We start from the raw sequence: 18,891 nt of genomic DNA, 5'->3' as shown, positions 1-18,891 counted from the left end.
ACTGTGACCTTGAGCAAGTCACTCGCCCAGCGGGAGCTGATGCCGAGATTCCTTTCCGCTCAAATACTCAGTCCAGCTCAAGGTCACGAGTGCTCAGGGGCCGCTGGAACTGGGTCCCGAGACTCCAAGGCGTGATACCCTACAGCCGTGGTTCCGAAGAGAGGAAGGGAGAGGTTCGAAGCGTACATCCCACCTCTCCAGCAGAGACCCAGGCCGCTGGGGCGGGAGTCGGACTGCCAGAGCAGGCAGAGCTGAACTACGGTGCCCGGGAAGGGCCGCTCCGTTCCTCGCTGCCCCCAGCCAATCACACTTGAGGCCCGCCCTGCCCTTTGCCGGAAGGAGCCGTTACCCCGAGCAACTACAACGTCCGGTGTTCGGAGTTTGGTGGCGGGAAAAGCCATGAGTAAAGGCCGGTCAGAAGCTGCCGCGGGAGGTAACAGCCGTGGGCGCTGGGAGACCGGGAGGAGGGTGGGTAGGGGTCGGTTGAAGGACCCGCTTCCTGCCTTGTCTCTCCTTAGCCTCCGGGATCCTGCTGAAGTACCTACAGGAGCAGAACCGGCCCTACAGTGCCCAGGACGTATTCGGGAACCTGCAGCGGGAACATGGGCTGGGCAAGACGGTGAGAACACTCTCTTAGGACCCTGGGACCCCCGGGGTTCTGCACCTCCAGGCTGCCGTTTTAGCCCAGGGCTTCCTAAGGCTTGTCGGGCGCTTCCCTCATCATTGGTGACCTCCTTCCGGCTCCCAAAGTCCCTCTCCTGACTACTCCGCCCTCTCGCCTCTGTCAGGCGGTGGTGAAGGCGCTGGAGCAGCTGGCCCAACAAGGCAAAATCAAAGAGAAGATGTATGGCAAGCAGAAGATATACTTTGCGGACCAGGTGAGGGAAAAAAATGTATGAGAGCCCGGCATTAGGTCAGTCAGCCCCTAGTATGAACTCTATTTGGGAGAATTGGCGCATCCTGTGAAATTCACCCATCTTAGGCCATTTAAAGGGCCCCAGCCAACCTTTAGGACAAAGTGTGCTGTCATCCAGACTTCACTAGATTTCCAGACTTGAAATATGACTGATGACAGAAGATCCTGAATTGTTGCTATCGAGGTCCATTTATGGTGGAAGTTCTTATTCTCAGTCGTCTACAATGAGAACCAGTCTGCCAAATTGTTTTCCTTCTGTTTGTGGCCCAGACCCCCTTCAGACCCATCAGAATCAATATTGCCAAAGTAGAAGGCTTCATTCCTCCCCTAAACCGGCTCCTCTTGTGCTCTTCTCCCTAACGGAATAATTCTTCACCCAGGCCAGAGAGTGGGGAGTCATTCTTTTTGTTTTTTGTTGGCCTCACCACACAGGTTGTGGGATCTTCATTTCCCAACCAGGGATTGAACCTGGGCCCTCAGGGGTGAAAGCACTGAGTCCTAACCACTGGACCGCCAGGGAATTCCCTGGGAAGTTATTCTTCCTTATTTTACACACCTAGTCAGCCATCGAGCCCAGGTGTTTCCCCTTTCTTGACTCCCTCCTCTCCTTTCCAGCTGCCATCACTGCTATGGTTCAGGTGTTCCTCAACTGCAGTATCCTCCTGATCGCCTGGGCTCCTTACACATATCTTAAACATTGCAGCCAGAATAATCTATGTACATGCAACTTTAGTCATGCCATTTCCCTACCAAAAATTCCAGTGCTCCTTAGAGCAGATAAAAGGCAGAGACTTGCTCCAGCCTCTCCTGTCCTGGTTATTTCTCCATCCATCAATACTAGCCCATTTAGATATATTTAACTCCTGTGGCCTTTGCTTGTTGTCCTTCCTCTGCCAGCTAACTCCTACTCATCCATTAGGATTTCACTCAGGCATAACCTCTGGAAACCTTCCTTACTGCTCTGAACTAACTGCCTTCCTCAGGCACTTACCTCTTTGAGGCATCCTGTTTTAATTGTATTTCACTTGCCTCCATTACACAACTGAAGCTCTTCTAAAGCAGACCCCATTTCTCATCCATTTTCCTTTACTCAGTACCCCTACAAGATTTAACATCCACTGTCAAGGCTAATTTTCCTAAAGTAGGTATCATTATGTATTACTGCTGTACTGAAGATTCCATAAAGAAGTTGGCAAATTTTTTTTTCCTGTAAAGGGCCAGTTAATATTTTTATGCTTTGCAGACCTGGTGGTCTTTTGTTGCAGCTACACAACTGCCCGTGTCATTCAAGTCTGCCATTGTAGAGCAAAACCAGCCATACACGGTTTGTATATAGATGAATGGGTATGGCTATGTTTCCATAAATGTTTTGTTTTCAAAAACATGCATCTGGCAGGATTTGGCCTGCAGGTTGTATTGCTGCCTTCTGCCTTAATGGTTTACTGCACTTGATTATAGAGTCCAAACTGCTCAGGGTGGCATTCCAGTTCTTTCTATTCTGCTTCCCATCACCAACTGACAGGAGGCCACTGAGCCCCAGCACAGGCCTTTTCTAGCAGCTGTTCACATGGAAGGGGTGCCTCAGACTCACTGATGTCCTTATCTGAATACCTCCCACCATGCCTCTTGATTCTTACTACTGTGGAAGCCTGTCATTAGGTATCAACCCCTTTAGAAGAATGTTTCTTTACTCCTTCAGACCACTGAGTAGTTTTGCTAGTAAACTGCAAGATTATTTCTATTAGTCAGGGCCCCACAACTCAAAGCCCCTGAGGACGAATAGCAGGTTTCAACTTGTTCTTTCTTGTAGCTTTTTGAGGAAACAGGTTCTAGACTGAATGACTGCTCAGAAGTGCCCTCCCGCTACCTTCCTGGACCCTCTGGAGGGTTGGGGAGCCCCAAATTTTCAAGTGTTTATGAACATTGCCTTCCCAGACGTGGGTTCCCCTCTTGTGCCTCCCATCAGCCTGCTTCTATTTTTCCTTTTGTCTCTGGCAGGACCAGTTTGACGTGGTCAGTGATGCTGACCTCCAAGGCTTGGATGCCAAAATCTTGGCTCTCACTGCTAAGGTGCAGAGCTTGCAGCAGACCTGCCGCCACATGGAGGCTGGTAGGACTGGCGGCCCCTGGAAGGTGCCCCTACTGTCAGGGGTGGTCCCGAGGTCAGGAATTACCAAGTGCAGGATTTATTGAGTGCAGTGATATCTCGCAGCAGAGATCCCTTTGCTAGGCTGCCACAGGCATCATGGGCTTCCCTGGTGGCTCAGTGGTAAAAGAATCCACCATTCAATGCAGGAAATGGGGGTTCGATCCCTGGGTCAGGAAGATCCCCTGGAGAAGGAAATGGCACCCCACTCCAGTATTCTTGCCTGGAGAATCCCATGGACAGAGGAGCCTGGCAGGCTGCAGTCCACAGGGTCGCAAGTCAGACACGACTTAGCAAAAAAATAGCAACGTAGGCGTCCCATTCAACTTAATGTGTAACAACTAATGGCTTTTGAAGACAAATGGGCAAGACAGGCATTTATCTTCCCTACTCTGATATCAATACACAGTTCCCACACTCCCCTTTATTCTGCCTATTTAATTGACTACAGCTAATAGTCTACTCGAACTTATACTCTCCAACTGTTTGTAGATTTAGGAGGAAAGAAAACTGTAATAAACTGGTAATTCTGTAAGCATTAGTCTTTCTTGAGGCTTTCTAGAATATAGGACCCATTCTGAACCTGGTATGGAGAGAGCCCAGAGCAAGGTGGAGGCCTGGTCTCCTACCTCAGGGTAGCCATTGACTTCAGGGAGGTGTGGTTTTAGAGCTGAAGGAGTTAACTAGTGCCCTGACCACACCGGAGATGCAGAAGGAGATCCAGGAGCTAAAGAAGGAATGTGCTGGCTACAGAGAAAGACTGAAGAACATCAAAGCAGCCACCAACCACGTGACTCCAGAAGAGAAAGAGCAGGTGGGCTGGGAGGGGGGTGGAGCAGGGAAGGCTGCCTCTGCAGGTTCGAAGTGAGGAGGAGGGTTGACCCCAGCAGCTGCTGTGAGCTCGAAGGAACCTGTTTCCCCGTCTAGGTGTACAAGGAGAGGCAGAGGTACCACAAGGAGTGGAGGCGGCGCAAGAGGATGGTAAGTGTAGGGGAGCTCTAGGAAGGCCCTGGACGACAGCAGCCTCTGGGGACACAGCTGCCTCGTTTCAGGGGCCCGTCAGGCATGCCCAGTACTGGCATCTGAAAGGGGGTGGTCTTATTTCTTCTCAGGCAACAGAGCTGTCTGATGCCATCCTTGAAGGATACCCCAAGAGCAAGAAGCAGTTCTTTGTAAGTGGTGCTTGCCCTCCCTTGCTCCCCTGGGACTTTGATCCAAGGTGGTCTCATTCCCTTGTCTTACTGCCCCACAGGAGGAAGTTGGGATAGAGACGGATGAGGATCACAACGTCAAGCTCCCAGATCCCTGAGAGGCTCCCCTGGCAGGACTGGGAACAGACGTCCTGGACTGGCTGCCATGTTTAGGTCAGCTCTTTTGCTGTTCCTGGTGGTGCCCACCTTTGAACACATACCAGAGCACTGGGTGGAGGGAGGGAGTGCAGGTGGCCCAGAGAGGATGGGCATGCTCATTTCATCAGCCACTTGTTGACTGCTTAAACTCAACACTTAGATGTGGAACAACGCTAAAGGACAGCATTTGGCGATATTTATTGTAATATAATTTGATATAAAAATATTTCATTTCCTCTGGATAATCACACCTCCCAAATATCAAACCTGAGGAAGGCAAAAGGGAGCTTGGGGAACAAGGGCAGAGAGAGGCTGCCATACACAGCATTCAAGAAGCCCAGGGCCTTTCCCAGGATTCTCCTGGGCTCTACAAGTCAGAAGGCCTTCAGAGAATCTCCTCTACCCACCTTCACCCCACCCCAAGTCCTGGGAGAAATGTAGGAAGCACTGAGATGGTAGAGGGCCAGATACACTTGACAGAAAGGCTGCAAGTAGTCTGGAGGCCAGTTAATTTTCCAAAATTGTAACTTTAGCAAAATTGCATTGTTTAGAAAAATTAAAAACTTAATTATGTAGTGTTGTGTCACACTTGACTTTGCTGTGCACTGCTACTGCCTGTGGGGACAGGGAAGGAGTGGGTGGGGAGGTTGCTGCCCTCTACCACCCAGAGCAGGGAGGCAGTGGAGTAGGGAGCAAGGGCAGGAACCTGGCAGCCCTGCCCTGAGTTGGCCAGAAAAAGCTCTGGCCTCACCTTGGACTGCCCAGGCAGCCCTAGCCTAGGCATGAGGCTGCCTTCCACCCCTCATGGCTGTGGGAGTACTTCCTCTTACTCCTTTCTTCCCATCCAACTACTGCCAAATGGCTGCACTGGCTCAGTGTTGCCAGAGACACCCAAACAGGCAAATAGTAGTTACCAAATATGAGCAGGAATTCGAGGCTTCAAAAAAGGGGAGAGGCCAGGAGCTCTTTAGGGTGCCAAGAGCAGACCTCTATCCTGAGGACTTCTATGGGAGGGGGAAAGACTAGGTAGGTTTGAGATCTATGGTCAAATAAATTAAAGCTTTCATAATACTCCCCCCACCAACCCAATGAAAGCGGGGGGACATGGAGGAAGCTGGGAAGCCAAACAGCAAGGAGCAAGCAGCTGACTGGTGTGCAGTGTCACAGTCCACTCTCTTAAGGCCAGTGACTCCATGGCCGAGTAGGAGACTCAAAGCCTCCTGCTGGCTGTTCTGCAGGTTCCAAGAGTTGGTCAGTAAAGCTGGTTCTTCAGTTGGTGCAGGACGCCAATCACAATTTCCCGTAGGGTCTGGCGAGGGCAGCACAGAGAAAAAGAGATGACAGTCAGGAGGGCACTGGGCTGCTCAGGGACACCTGCCTGGGAAAGGCTTGCTCTTTAGAGTGCCATTAAAAATAAAAGCCCCTGGAAAGCACTGATGGCTAAAGTTTACTTTGTACCTGCCCCTAAAATAGGCTAAGATGCCTTGCTCTGTGATAAAGCAAATTCAGAAATGATTGATGGTATACTTTAGGTGGGGGTATTTGAGGGTTCATTATAAAACTTGCAATGCTGCCGTATGTTCACGGCGTTTTACAATAAAAATTTGGGACATGGCTTCAGCTGAAAGCATTTCTTCTAAAATCAGAAACAAAACATGGATGCCCAGTCTCACCATTTTTATTCAACATAGTCTTGGAACTCCTAGTTATACTGATTGGAGAAGAAATAAAAGGAGTCCAAATTGGGAGGGAAGAAATAAAACTGTTTGCAGATGACAAGATATTAAACATGGAAAGTTCTAAAGACGCCATCAGAAAACTACTGGAGCTCAACAATGAATTCAGTAAAGTTGTAGAGTACTACACTGATGTACAGAAATCTCTTGCATTTCTGTAAACTAACAATGAAGGATCAAAGAGAAATGGTGGAAACAATCCCATTTACCATCACATCAAAAAGAATAAAATACCTAGGAATAAACCTACCTAAGGAGGCAAAGACCTGTACTCTCAGAACGATAAGATCCTGATGAAAGAAACTGAAGACAAACAGAAAGACAACCTGTTGTTGTGTTGGAAGACTCAACATTGTTAAAATGACCATACTACCCAAGGCAATCTAAAGACTCAGTGCAATCCCTATCAAAATGCTAACGGCATTTTTCACAGAACCAAAACAAATAACTTTAAATTTTGTATGGAAACACAAAAGACCCTGAATAACCAAAATAATCTTGAGAAAGAACAGAACTGGAGGAATCATATGACCTGACTTCAAACTATACTTACTACAAAAGCTACAGTAGTCCGAAGAGTATGATACTGGCACAAAAACAGACAAATATCAATGGAACAGGAGAGTCCAAAAATAAACCCATGCACTCACGGTCAGTTCATGTGCAACACAGGAGGCAAGAACATACACTGGAGAAAAGACGGTCTGCTCGGAAAACTGGACAGCTACATGTAAAAGAATGAAAGTAAAGCCTTCTCTAACACTATATACAAAAACTCAAAATAGATGAAAGACCTAAAGTAAGACTGGATACTATAAGACTCCCAGAGAAAAACACATGCAGAAGACTGACATAAATCACAGCAATATTTTATTAGATCCATCTCCTAAAGGAAATTAAATGGGACCTGGTTGAACTTAAAAGCTATTACACTGCAAAGGAAACCACTGACAAAAAGACAGCCTACTCAATGGGAGAAAATATTTGCAAATGATATGACTGGTAAGGGGTCAATATCCAACATATACAAACAGCTGATAACAACTCAGCATCAGAAAAACTACTAGGGAATTCCCTGGTGGTCCACTGGTTAGGACTTGGTGCTTTCACTGCTGTGGCCCGGGTTCAACCCCTGGTCCAACCCCTGGTCAGAGAACTAAGATCCCACAAGCCACATGGTGTGGCCAAGAAATATCCCTGGAAAACAACCCAATTCAAAAATGGGCAAAGAACTGAATGGACATTTTTCCAAAGAGGAACTGCAGGTGTCCAACAGGGACATGAAAAACGCTGAATATCACTAATCATCAGAGAAATGTAAATCAAAACCACAATCATCTATCATCTCATACCTGTCAGAATGGCTATCATCAAAAAGAACACAAATAATAAATGGTGGTAAGGATGTGGAGAAGAGAGGACTCTTGCACACTGCTGGTGGGAGTGTAAATTGGTGCAGCTACTGTGGAAAATCATAATGGAGATTTCTCAAAAAACTAAGAGCTACCAAATGGTCCGACACTTCCACCCTGAGGTATATGTTCGAAAAAAACCAAATATGTGCGTGTATTCAAAAAAACAAAAACACTAATTCAGTGTGTGTGTTCAAAAAAACAAAAACACTAATTCAGTGTGTGTGTGTGTGTGAAAAAAAACCAAGTGTGTGTGTATATTCGAAAAAACAAAAACACTAATTCAGTGAGTGTGTGTGTGTGTGATGGAATACTACAGAAACTAATTCAGTGTGTGTGTGTGTGTGTGTGATGGAATACTACAAAAACACTAATTCAGTGAGTGAGTGTGTGTGTGTGTGTGTGTGTGTGTGATGAAATACTACTCAGCCATAAAGAATGAAATAATCCACTTGCTGCAACATGGATGGACCTAGAGATGATCATACTAATAAGCAAAGGAAGTCATAAAGACAAATACCATGTCTCACTTATATGTGGAATCTAAAGTACAACACAAAGTATCTATGAAACCAAGATACACAGAACAGACTTGTGGTTGAGAGGGCAGGGTGGGTAGGGAAGAGAAGGAGTTTGCATTAGCAGAGACAAACTTATCCGTAGGATGGATAAACAATAAGGTCGCACTGTATAGCACAGGAAACTATTACTACCTGTGACAAACCATAGTAGAAAAGAATATGAAAAAGAATGACTATAACCGAGTCACTGCTTACGGCAGGGATTAATATTGTAAATCAACTATACTTCAATAAAGCTTAAAAATCAGAAAAACCCCAGATGAATGAGTAAAAATGTGGTACACACAATGGAATATTTCTCAGTTAAAAAGACAATGAAAATTTGCCTTTTCAGTGACATATATGGACTTAGCATTATGCTAAGTGAAATGAGTCAGAGAAAGACAAACACTATACGACTTCTCTTATAAGTGGAATCTAAAAAAATTACAATAAACTAGTGAATATAACAAAAAAGTAGACTCGCAGTATGGTGGACAAACTAGTGGTTACCAGTCGGGAATGGGGGTTGGGGGGAACATCAGGGTGGGGGAATGGGAGGTACAAACGATTGGGGGTACTGTACATGAGGGATACAGCCAATATTTTGTGATAACTGGAAATGTAGAGTCGCTTTTTAAAATTATATAGGAAAAAATGTTGGGAAACAAAAAAGAAATCTCAGATACAAGTCAAGCCTCAGTAAAAGCAACCAGACCTCAAAAGCAAAAGACTCAGTCAACCGTTAACACACTCTCTATTACAAATAATTAGAAACCCCAAGGAAAACTACTGTAGGGGGCCTAGGGGTTGGGGCCTTAAATCTTTTCCCAAAATCCCAAGGTAAGTGCTGCAAGTGATCCGGGCTCACTTGCTGGGCAGGCAAGCAGTGCCTGAGGCACTGCTGTTACTTGCCACTATGTGAACTAAACAGAGGCCTTGCATGAGTGAGTGGCTCAGATCATTCTTGCAAAATGAAGCCTCCACAGGAATATCTGGGCTAGAAAGCAAAGAGGGAAACAGGAATACAAGTTGAAAAAATACCCTCAAGAAACCTAAAAGCTGCCACCCTGTCTCTGAACAAACCACAGCTTGGGTCACTTTGCCTGAGCAAAGCGCCCCTGACCCCGTGACTACTGACGCCCCGTACCTGAGGCTTACAGTGCTCCTCAATCCAGCTGAAGACACAGGCCGACAGCTCCTGGAAGCTCGCCACCGAGATGCAGGCATTGAAGGACTGGAAGAGGGAGTCCATGATGCCTTGAAACACGTTGAACTTGACCTGGTCTGAGACCTGGTCTTCCCCCTCATGGGGGTTGTCCTGGTGCGCCTTCACAATCTGCTCATAGTTCCTGAAAGCGAGCAGGCCAGGCCTGAGGGGCTGCAGCCGCTCTCCTGGCCCCGGAAGAGTAATAGCGCTTACCCTCCATGCTCCCTGGGGAAGGAGATTCCCAGCAAACTTGTGGGATGGATTCAACATCAGCTTCTAGGTCAGCAGTGACAGCCTACCCCCTCCAACCTTTCCTTCATTAAATCCCACAGGTGTTTCCAGAGTATTATTTGCTAGTTGGGATTAAGTGGTACCTACCACACAAGGGAGTAAGAGTATCATCTGATGTGGCCTTTGAAGAAGGGCAGGGTGTGAACTGCAGAGGCCTCAGAGTCCCCTCCGAACCAGATGCCCCGGTTCCCCCGACCCAACACCCCCCTTACACTTTCATGATCTTTAGGGCCATGACATCCTTGCGGAGCGTGGATACCTCCTCTTCCTGTTTTTTCTTCTCCTTGTGCAAAAACTGGATGTAGTCAATGGCTGGAGTGGGGGCCGGACAAGGGGGTGGGCAGAGAGGACGTCTCAACAGAAGGACGAGGCTTCTGTTTTTCTGATTTTGACTCCCCTTCCCTCCAGACCCCACCTTCCCACCCCCCACCTCGTTACAACCATCCCACCGGGGCCAGGCCAAAAGCAGCTCTGAGGCTCCAGCCTTCTCACAGCCCCCTTGGCTCCAAGCCCTCCAGCGCTCTCCGGGCCGTACTCTTCTGCAGCACGATGGCTTTGCTGAGCTTCTGAGAGCCAATGGAGAAGTCCTGCTGCTGGCAGGTGGGGACGATGGTCTGTAGATCATCATAGCCTCTCTGTGGAGAGAGCAGGGGAAACGGGTGCCTTTACGAGGGGCCAAGACAAGTGGGCACGCAGCTTTTCTTCCACGATACCACGTTCCATGCTCGCTCACTCAGAGGGGTAGAAAGCGGGGAGAAGTTCACGTCCAGGGCCTAGACTAGCTAGCCCCAAGCTTGCTTGGGACTGCCTGACGGGGCCAGGACAGAGCGGATCTGAAGTGTGCAGGCGCTCCCTGAGGTGCGGGCCTCCCCAATCACCTTGATGGCGTCCCTCCTCTTCTGCTCGGCCTGAGTGTGTGCTCGCCGCCGCCGGTCCTTGTAGGACTCCTTGTAGGATTCCTGGTGGTAATCGCTGTCCTCGTCATCTACGCTCAGGGTTGGGGGCAGGAAGAGGTCATTCTGGTGCCCAGTGGGGCCCAGCTAGCCCACTTTCCCCAGCTGGGAAGAACCTGGTGCCCAGAGATGGCGGATGGATACGAGAACCTAATACCCTACATGACGTGAGGATGAAACCCTGTGTCTAGAACTAGGGTTCCAGCGCCCCCATGTGGAAGGCAGGAGCTGTCCTGTCTAAGAAAAAGACTAAAATGAAGGCACATCTGGTTCCCCGGGTGGGGGGATGTTGCCGCCTACCTGTGTTGGGGACAGAAGAGGCACTGGTGGAACCGATGCTATTAGCTCTGGACACTACACTCCCCTTGCGGGTGCTTTCTACAAAAAGCCCTGGAAAAAGAGAGGCTCCAATCACTAAGGAATAGAATAGGGGGAAGGGCTCTGCTAGGCTCTCAGACACCTGTGGGCCCAATGGCTTCCTGAGCCCTAAATGCTGACCTCTCTCCTTCAACCCCAAAGCCAGCCATCCTGGGCCACCCACTTCCTGTCGTGCCATGCCGCAGGGCTCCCATCCCTAGTCTACACTGCTCCACAGGCCTGCAAGGATACCTCCTGGCTCACAAAGCGGCATCTGGGCGTGATGATGGAGAGTGACCGGCTGGCCCTGTTTCCATCACTTCCCTGCTCCAGGGCAGAGGGAACTAGGTGTCACCCTTGATGCTTCCTGCCCCTGTCCTCCAGAGCCTCCCTCGCTGCTCAGGCCCGCTCAGCTCAGGGACGGTGGGCTGTGCTCAGGTGTGGCTGCCAAGGCCTCGCGAATCCATCGGGCTGAAGTGCAGTGTCCCTCCAGAAGTGAAGAGGGTGGGAGAGGCACTCACCAGGGTCCAGACTGTTGTCGCTGTAGGCATACTCCACCTGCGGCACCGAACAAGGGAGAAGCCCGTCAGGCCTCCTCCGCCCCTGCACGCGTGTACACACACACAGACACACATACGTACACACTTGGGGTGCGCGGGCAGTCGCAGGACTCCCCCCAAGCCAAGAGCGGCTAGGCCGCGGGAGCGCCGCCCTTTGGCAGGACCCCGTCCGCCCACTCCACGCCCCCAGCCCTCCAGTCCCGTCCCCTCACAACCGCGCGCACACGCCTCAGTTGTCTTCCCACCTTGGCACACACAGGGTGAGAGCTGTCTTCTCTGCAGCCCCAGGGCCCGAGGAGCGGGGGTAGCTCTGGGGACTGCAGGGAGTCCCCTAGTCTTCCAGACCCTCTACGTGCTCGAGCCCGACCCGCCCTCCCCTCGCCGGCGTGCGCGCCCACGGGGCTTGCCTTGACCCAGGGGTCCTCCGGAGAGGCGCCCGGTTCCGTCATGTCCGACCCACCGAACCGGAAACCTGCCAGCAGGCGGGCCCCGAGCCTGGAGGAAGAGGCGAGGCGCGCTCACGTGACCCAAACCCACCAACCCGCAGCCCAGTGGCGGGGGCGGGGCGGCTGCGCATGCGTGAACCGGAGGACAACCCCCACTCCCGGCTGCAGCCTAGCCTAGGTGGTGCCCCGCCTGCTGTTGGAGCTGACACTGGTGGCCTCGGGGCCACCTTCCTTGCTAGTCCCTGCTCTTGCTCAGCGTAGATGTTCCAGCCGCCGCGACATGAAGCACATTCCGTGAAACGGGGTCCCTTTAAGAGGCTTGTCCGCATAATATCGCAGCGCAGGCGCACCGCCGTGCCCAGCGGGGTCCCGGGACCGGACGAGTTTCCCGGACCTGCACTTATGGCCACCTCTTCAGACCCCGCCGGATGCAACCTATGTGAGGCCAGAGGCTCGAGTAGCTTGTTGAAGGAAGCTCCTCCAACACCCAGCCCAGAGTCTGGCAGGATACTTGTGGAATTAAGAAAGAGCCTGTTAGCCAAATTACGCTACTTTGTAAGCTAAGGAAACTGAGGTGCCAGGAAAGTCCAGAACTTATCCAGAAGTGCACAGCTAGCCAGTGACAGGACCAATGATGGCCTTAGTCTGGCTATCTTCAGAAGCCACACTCTTAACCACTGCACTTCTGGCTTCCAGCTCAGGCCTGGGCCTTGCACTTGGGGCTCAAGGGTCACAAAGATACCCAGAGTCATTGAAGCAGGAAGCAGACACCATGGCAACATTCACCTTTAATTCTGTTACAAGTTCCAGTGTTTGCCCTGGCCCAGCCCAGCATGGGTACCAAAGACCTGTGGACAAGAGCGCGACTAGAACAACGCGGGGGGCCTGCACCCGCACGAGCTGCATCCTCAGTGTTGGCCAAACACTGGCAAGCTGGGTAGGCTTCCTGTGTCCAGTGGGCCCAGCCCTGCCCTGCCCAGCTTAGCTTAGAGCCCTCTAGGCCTGGGCTAGAGTGAGCATCAAGGTTCCATCCCTCCTCACAGCTGGATCTCCTCAGCTCCAGGGGACACTTTGACCCCACAGAGAATTCTGTCAGTCATGGGCCTGATGGTGTTTCGGAGATGCGCTTCTGCAGGAGGGCCCAGGCTTTCTCCACCTTGGGACGGGCCAGAATGTCAGGAAGAAAACAGGGACAGGGTCAGATGGGTATTCACTGAGACTCCCTCCCACAACCCAGCCTTTTCCTGGGCACCAACCTGGCGCTGGGTGACATGCGGCTCCCACATGGTGCTCAGCACCACATGGCTCTGATCCACAAGCTGCTGCCCACTCATCTGGCTCTGCAGCCTGCTCTGAGCCGCAGCCTCACTCAGGCCATCCCTCTCCACGATGCGTCGTATGGCCTGGGCAGACAGGGCATTCGTCAGCCCACTGGTTCTGGGCAGGAACCGGGCTACAGTGATGGAGTAGGGGTGGGATCCAGATACCTCGGTTTCAGGGATGACAACCGTCCACACCTCATGCACCATGTTCTGCCAGCCGGCTTCAAGCAGCATGGCGGCATCAATCACGCACACACGCTTTCCTGTGGGGAGACCCCAGTCACTGCCAGCAGCACCCCACCACTTGCTACCAGTCATAGAGCCAAGAAAACGTAGTCTCAGGGAAAGTGGATGGTCTGATTTGGGGGGGGGAGCTCTGGGGGGAGAATCTTCTCCACTTGTTTCCCTGGGCTGCTCACTCACCCTCAGCCATAGCCTGATCCATCTCCTCTCTGGCCAGCTTTGCGATAACTGGCCACATAATGTCCGTGAGTATCTTCAGCTGCTTCTAAGGAAGGGAATGGAAGGGGTGGACCGAGTTCACCTTCCCCCAGAGATGGAGCCAGCCCGAGGGAGCAGGTGGTGGGAACAGGTGGTAGAGACTAGCACTTGAGGCCAGAACAGGGAGGTTCACTGGGTCCCCACCTCCAGGTCTGGCAGTAGCTACAGAGCCCTTGGAGAGGTGTGTGTTTACCTTGTTCCCAAACACCCGGCTGCCTAGGACCTTCCTGTTGATAATGCCATCTTTATGGAGAATATCTGGACGACAGAGACGGAGAACTGGGCAAGGAGGCCAGGCCACCTCCTTGCTTCAGGCCACCTCCAGTCCTCCCCACGTATTACCTGTTCCAAAGGCTTCCACCACCGGCTGGTAGGCAGGACCGCCCGGGGCATAGGCCCGATGACCCAGGTGGTCACTGTCAATGATATACGCCCCCAGGCCCTTCAGCCGCTGAGCTACTGAGCTCTTCCCAGAGCCGCTGATGCCCGTCAGCCCAATCACGTAGAAACCTGGGGGAAGCTCTGGCCTCTTCTACAGGTACAAGAGAGAACCCCAGTTACTAGGGTCCCCAGACTCAGGATGGAGGCTGAACCGTTCAGTCTTTCCTCTCCAGCAATCCCAGCCCACCCACATGGGGGTGGAGGGGTGGGGGCTTACATATGGAGGCCGGAGCAGGTTTCCCAGCATTTGTTGCCGGAAGCTGGAGGAGCTGACTTTGTCCTCCTCATTCTCCTTGTGGTTCAGGTCCTTCAGCAGCTGGATCTGGTACAAAGTGAGCTCTTCCAGGTCCTGAAGCAAAGGAAGAGTGAGGAGAGAGAAGGAGGGGTGAGAATGGACAAGGACAAATCTATCACCTCTTCCCCTGCCTACCCCAGAGGTGGAGCTTGCCTCAGAGGGCAAGGTGGGAACCAGTTCCTCCTTGCTTCTTCCCACCACCTTCAGCCCTCTCTTCCCTCCTCTGGGGTCACGGTACTTCCAACAGCCCCCAGTGGCCTTCCCCATCCCCCTCCACTCCCTCTGCCAGTTGCCCTCAGGGGTTACATTCTCAAGGCGGAAGCGGTTGACGGCCATCCCCCCACGATAGGTCTCCTCGCTGACCACCAGGAACTCCAGAGAGGGGTCAGAGCCAGCGGGCCCATAGGGGTCGAGCAGGGGGATGATATCAAATGTCAAGGAGGGCTTGATGTCCACCAGGAACTCACTCAGATGTTCCACGCGTTCTGTGTAGGGCTGGAGCAGCTCAGGGAGCAACTTGCCTGGGGAAGGAGCCCAGAAGAACAGTGAGATCTTCTTACCAGGGAGGACGAGGGTGGGCCAGTTTGGGGAAGAGTGTCCCTAAGCATCCTATCTCCAGAGGGGAGGTGGGGGCAGGACGAAGGAGCCTATGAGGAGCAGGCAGCAGGCCAAGCACAGTACCGCTGCAAGGGCTGGCACATGTGCAGAGAACTGGCAGTGCCAGGAGGTGTCAGATTAAGAATTCCAAGAGTGAGAGAATTTCCAGAGCCTCCTCTTACTGCCCCTGGCACTGCTACCTGTAACTTGCTCATCCATTTATTCCCAGGGGCTCAGACTTAAGGATTCGTCACCTGGAGAACTTGTTTAAAGGTGCAGATTCTTTGGCTCCACATTTGGGGGATCCTGATTGTATGGTGACTAGTCCACACACCAAAAAATCTGCATTTATTCAGTTAACATATCCCCTTAGTGCGAACTGAGCCCCAGGCACTGTGACATTTAGGAGGGGTGGGAAGTATTGGATGGCACCCCTTCCTCAGTCTTGGCCTGCGGGGGGAGGGTAAGGTCGCCCCGATCCGGAGTCTCTTGTCACTCACTCTTCAGCAGCTCTTTGTCTGCCACTCCCACCACCAGCTGCTCCCGAGCCAGGATGCAGGCGACACTGAGCAACACCTTGTGGGCATTGTGCAGGCGGTCAAAGGTGCCGCCCACAGCCCCCCGCCGGTGGCCACGCACCGGCTGCTTTGCAGACCTGGCCACAGGGGAGGTTGGCCTGATGGTGGAGGGTAGGTGGACGCCCAGGGACCCCGCGGGGGGCTCTGCAGGCCCATAATCTGGGTACAGCAGCACTGAAGACAGCTGCGGACAACAGCTGTAACAGCTGGTGGCGTAGCGCTCGAGCTGCTGCTTGGCCGGGTTGTACTGGCTTCCATCCAGGGTCTGGAAGTCAGTCAGGACCACTTCCGGCGGGTGGGCCAGGTTCTGGACTGAGGTGGGTAGGGGAGGGAGACAGCTCTTGGTTCGGATATTTGTCAGCAGAATTCTGACGTCCAGGTGCCTGTGGACATCGGCGCCTGCGTAGAGGTGCGTGATGAAATCGATAACTTCAAATGTGGCCTGCACGGGGCTGGACTGGGGTTGAGCCGAGCCGCCCAGGCTCATGCCCGGCTGCAGGTGTACATAGAGCGTGTGATTCACCAGCCGGGCTGCCGAGGACAGGATGGGGGCCAGGCGAGGGGCCAGGGAAGTCAGCGGCGCTGTCAGCACCAGGAGGCCCGACCGGAATACGGCCATCCTTCTCAGGCCTGCGGACAGTAGGGGAGACGAGGCGAGGGTGAATGGGTGGTATGTGTTTGAGGCCGAAAACTGAAGGGGGACTTGGACGCAAGAGAGGGGGACCTGGAGCAGGGACGGGGTTCTCAGTGCCTATCGAGAGGAACCTGGGGAAGGGGACAGGGCTTGGTAAATGGCGCCTCCGGGCTGTGTTCTAATCTCGGTTTTATCATCTCTCAGAGCGGTGAATTCGCTGAATTGAATCAAAATCCTAGGGTGGGGAGAGGAACTGGGCAGAAGCCCCTGCGTCGTAAGACTGGGGATCCAGAAATCCCGGGCGTTCTTGCTGAGCTGCACCAGCATCTTCAAGGAATCGGAGGAGGGGACTAAAAGAGGACACTCAAGCTCGGGTCCTACTTACTGAGACCTCCGGGCTTTGGTTCCGCTTGCACTACCGCGGAGGCTTCCCCAACCACGACCCGTTAACACAAGTTCCGGAGCTGTGACTCGAAACTACGGAACCTAAGAAAGGCCAAAAATCTCAGCGTTGTTTCGGCGAGGGATTCTCGCGAGATTTTTCATTTGAAGGCGGGCGGGGCGGGGCGGGGCAGGGGCGCTTGCGGTTGCAAAGGGGCGGAGCTCTGAGGCGTGGGAGGTGCGTGAAAACTTGTTTGCAAAAGCCAACCTCACGGAAACTGGGCGGAGTCGGGTAAAGCGGATGGAGAAGGAAACAGCAACGCACTCCACTATTCTTACTTGAAAAGTCCCATGGACAGAGGAGCCTGCCGGGCTGCACTCCATGGGGTCGCAAAGAGTCGGACACAACTGAAGAGACTTAGCACGCACGCTGGGCAAGGCGGGCTTGAAAACCTGCTTAACGGGTGCCCTTCAGACTCTCAGAGAAGAGACTGGCTTCAGCCAGGTCACTCGGGAGACAACGGCAAAGGCGGAGCTAACACCTGGCTTTCCTGCTTAATAAATCGCGGGGACAGAGGTGGAGGGATGTGTCATAGGGTAGCATTTAAGTTAGGGCTCGGCGTCCCCAGAGCCCTCCTGACGCCCTCCCAATCTAAGGATCTGGTCACGGAACAGTTCTGTCCAAGTCCCCATTTCACAGATGGAAACATTGAGGCCCTGTATGTTCCAGGGACATCTAGGGAGGTAAGGACAGAGGCCATGTGTCGTGGCTCCCGTGCAGTGCTCTCCACATCACCCAGAACCAGTGATATGACAGTTTTCCCAAGAGAGGAGGAAGAAGAGGAGAGCTCTGCGTATGAGCTCAGTAGAGCTGCCAGAGAATGGTCCCTGTGGGCGGAAGAAAAGGCAGCGGGGCTAGGGGAGGAGACTCAGTGGCGAGAATTACCATGAGGCTAAAAAGTTGGCTTAAAGCTCAACATTCAGAAAACGAAGATCATGGCATCTGGTCCCATCACTTCATGGGAAACAGATGGGGAAATAGTGGAAACAGTGTCAGACTTTATTTTGGGGGGCTCCAAAATCACTGCAGATGGTGATTTCAGCCATGAAATTAAAAGACACTGACTCCTTGGAAGGAAAGTTAATGACCAACCTAGATAGCATATTTAAAAGCAGAGACACTACTTTGCCAACAAAGGTCCGTCTAGTCAAGGCTATGGTTTTTCCAGTAGTCATGTATGGTTGTGAGAGTTGGACTGTGAAGAAAGCTGAGCGCCGAAGAATTGATGCTTTTGAACTGTGGTGTTTGAGAAGACTCTTGAGAGTCCCTTGGACTGCAAGGAGATCCAACCAGTCCATTCTGAAGGAGATCAGCCCTGGGATTTCTTTGGAGGGAATGATGCTGAAGCTGAAACTCCAGTACTTTGGCCACCTCATGTGAAGAGTTGACTGATTGGAGAAGATTCTGATGCTGGGAGGGATTGGGGGCAGGAGGAGAAGGGGACGACCCAGGATGAGATGGCTGGATGGCATCACGGACTCGATGGATGTGAGTCTGAGTGAACTCCGGGAGTTGGTGATGGACAGGGAGGCCTGGCGTGCTGCTATTCATGGGGTCACAAAGAGTCAGACACGACTGAGCGACTGAACTGAACTGAACTGAAAGAGTGCTGGTCTGGGGAAGGAAATGGCCACCCATTCCAGTATTCTTGCCTGGAGAATTCCTTGGACAGAGGAGCCTCGTGGGCCACAGTCCATAGGGTCGCAAAGAGTCGGACACGACTGGAGTGACTTAGCATGCGAAGAGTGCTGGAGAGGCTGGAATTGGTAGTCTTGGTGGGAAGACAAAGCCAGGTTGCCATTAGGAACATTTCAGGTAAATTGTTCAGGGAGGTCTCAAAACGGAGGGAAACCAATTTCCAAGATCCACAGTAACGTGCTGTGGTTTCTGTTCCCATACTAAATAAATGTTCACTTGCACACTTAATTTTGTTTTTAGTCATAAAGAGGTCTCCCAAAGTGTACAAGCTTCTGGCCTCACAGAACCTGGATCTGGTCCTGAAGTCAATGATGGAAGAGTTTTAGTGCCACAAAGGCCTTGAGACCAGTCTTCTTGCAGAGACATCTTAAGGTGGGTTTTAAAGAGAGGACCCAGGACTTCCCTGGCAGTCCAGTGGTTAAGAATCTGCCTGCAAATGCAGGGGAC

The 18,891-nt window shown here is 52.0% G+C and overlaps 3 protein-coding genes across 6 annotated transcripts; 1 reads left to right on the top strand and 2 right to left on the bottom strand.

Moving 5' to 3' along the window:
• PSMC3IP (PSMC3 interacting protein) lies at positions 267-4,986 on the top strand. Of its 2 annotated transcripts, XM_005693856.2 has the most exons (8): positions 267-433; positions 519-619; positions 789-878; positions 2,915-3,026; positions 3,731-3,876; positions 3,990-4,043; positions 4,175-4,234; positions 4,315-4,986. In XM_005693856.2, exons 1-8 carry the CDS (start codon positions 400-402, stop codon positions 4,369-4,371), a joined length of 654 nt encoding a protein of 217 aa, XP_005693913.1. In that variant the 5' UTR covers positions 267-399; the 3' UTR covers positions 4,372-4,986. The 2 variants fall into 2 exon arrangements, with proteins under 2 accessions (XP_005693913.1, XP_013827621.1); XM_013972167.2 differs by lacking the exon at positions 2,915-3,026 and having other exon boundaries at positions 351-433; positions 3,775-3,876.
• Positions 4,586-12,020, bottom strand: MLX (MLX, MAX dimerization protein). 3 transcript variants are annotated; one of them, XM_018065128.1, is made up of 8 exons: positions 11,898-12,020; positions 11,452-11,488; positions 10,874-10,963; positions 10,499-10,605; positions 10,156-10,255; positions 9,833-9,932; positions 9,270-9,471; positions 4,586-5,720 (listed from the first exon to the last, which is right to left on the bottom strand). In XM_018065128.1, the coding sequence occupies exons 1-8, from the start codon at positions 11,937-11,939 to the stop codon at positions 5,664-5,666; spliced, it is 735 nt and encodes a 244-aa protein (XP_017920617.1). In that variant the 5' UTR covers positions 11,940-12,020; the 3' UTR covers positions 4,586-5,663. The 3 variants fall into 3 exon arrangements, with proteins under 3 accessions (XP_017920617.1, XP_013827618.1, XP_017920618.1); XM_013972164.2 differs by having other exon boundaries at positions 11,736-11,999; XM_018065129.1 differs by lacking the exon at positions 10,874-10,963.
• Positions 12,707-16,803, bottom strand: COASY (Coenzyme A synthase). The gene is given in 11 exon segments (XM_005693855.3): positions 12,707-13,055; positions 13,057-13,092; positions 13,193-13,339; positions 13,424-13,521; positions 13,682-13,766; positions 13,953-14,017; positions 14,102-14,291; positions 14,418-14,549; positions 14,802-15,016; positions 15,593-16,300; positions 16,690-16,803. Coding segments are annotated over 10 exon segments (1,692 nt in total). The 5' UTR covers positions 16,290-16,300; positions 16,690-16,803; the 3' UTR covers positions 12,707-13,028.

Source organism: Capra hircus, chromosome 19 (genome assembly GCF_001704415.2).
Source record: "Capra hircus breed San Clemente chromosome 19, ASM170441v1, whole genome shotgun sequence".
Taxonomy (NCBI): domain Eukaryota; kingdom Metazoa; phylum Chordata; class Mammalia; order Artiodactyla; family Bovidae; genus Capra; species Capra hircus.
The sequence above is the reverse complement of the archived record's forward strand: the minus strand, read 5'-3'. Positions and strand labels throughout refer to the sequence as shown.

Coding starts and splice junctions, on each gene's coding strand:
- PSMC3IP (XM_005693856.2), top strand. CDS start 400: ATGAGTAAAGGCCGGTCAGAAGCTGCCGCGGGAG. Junction 620..788: donor AACATGGGCTGGGCAAGACG/GTGAGAACACTC, acceptor CGCCTCTGTCAG/GCGGTGGTGAAGGCGCTGGA. Junction 4,235..4,314: donor AGAGCAAGAAGCAGTTCTTT/GTAAGTGGTGCT, acceptor ACTGCCCCACAG/GAGGAAGTTGGGATAGAGAC.
- MLX (XM_013972164.2), bottom strand. CDS start 11,939: ATGACGGAACCGGGCGCCTCTCCGGAGGACCCCTGGGTCAAGGCAAGC. Junction 11,489..11,735: donor CTCACCCTGTGTGTGCCAAG/GTGGGAAGACAA, acceptor TCGGTGCCGCAG/GTGGAGTATGCCTACAGCGA. Junction 9,472..9,832: donor GCCCTAAAGATCATGAAAGT/GTAAGGGGGGTG, acceptor GCTCGCTTTCAG/GAACTATGAGCAGATTGTGA.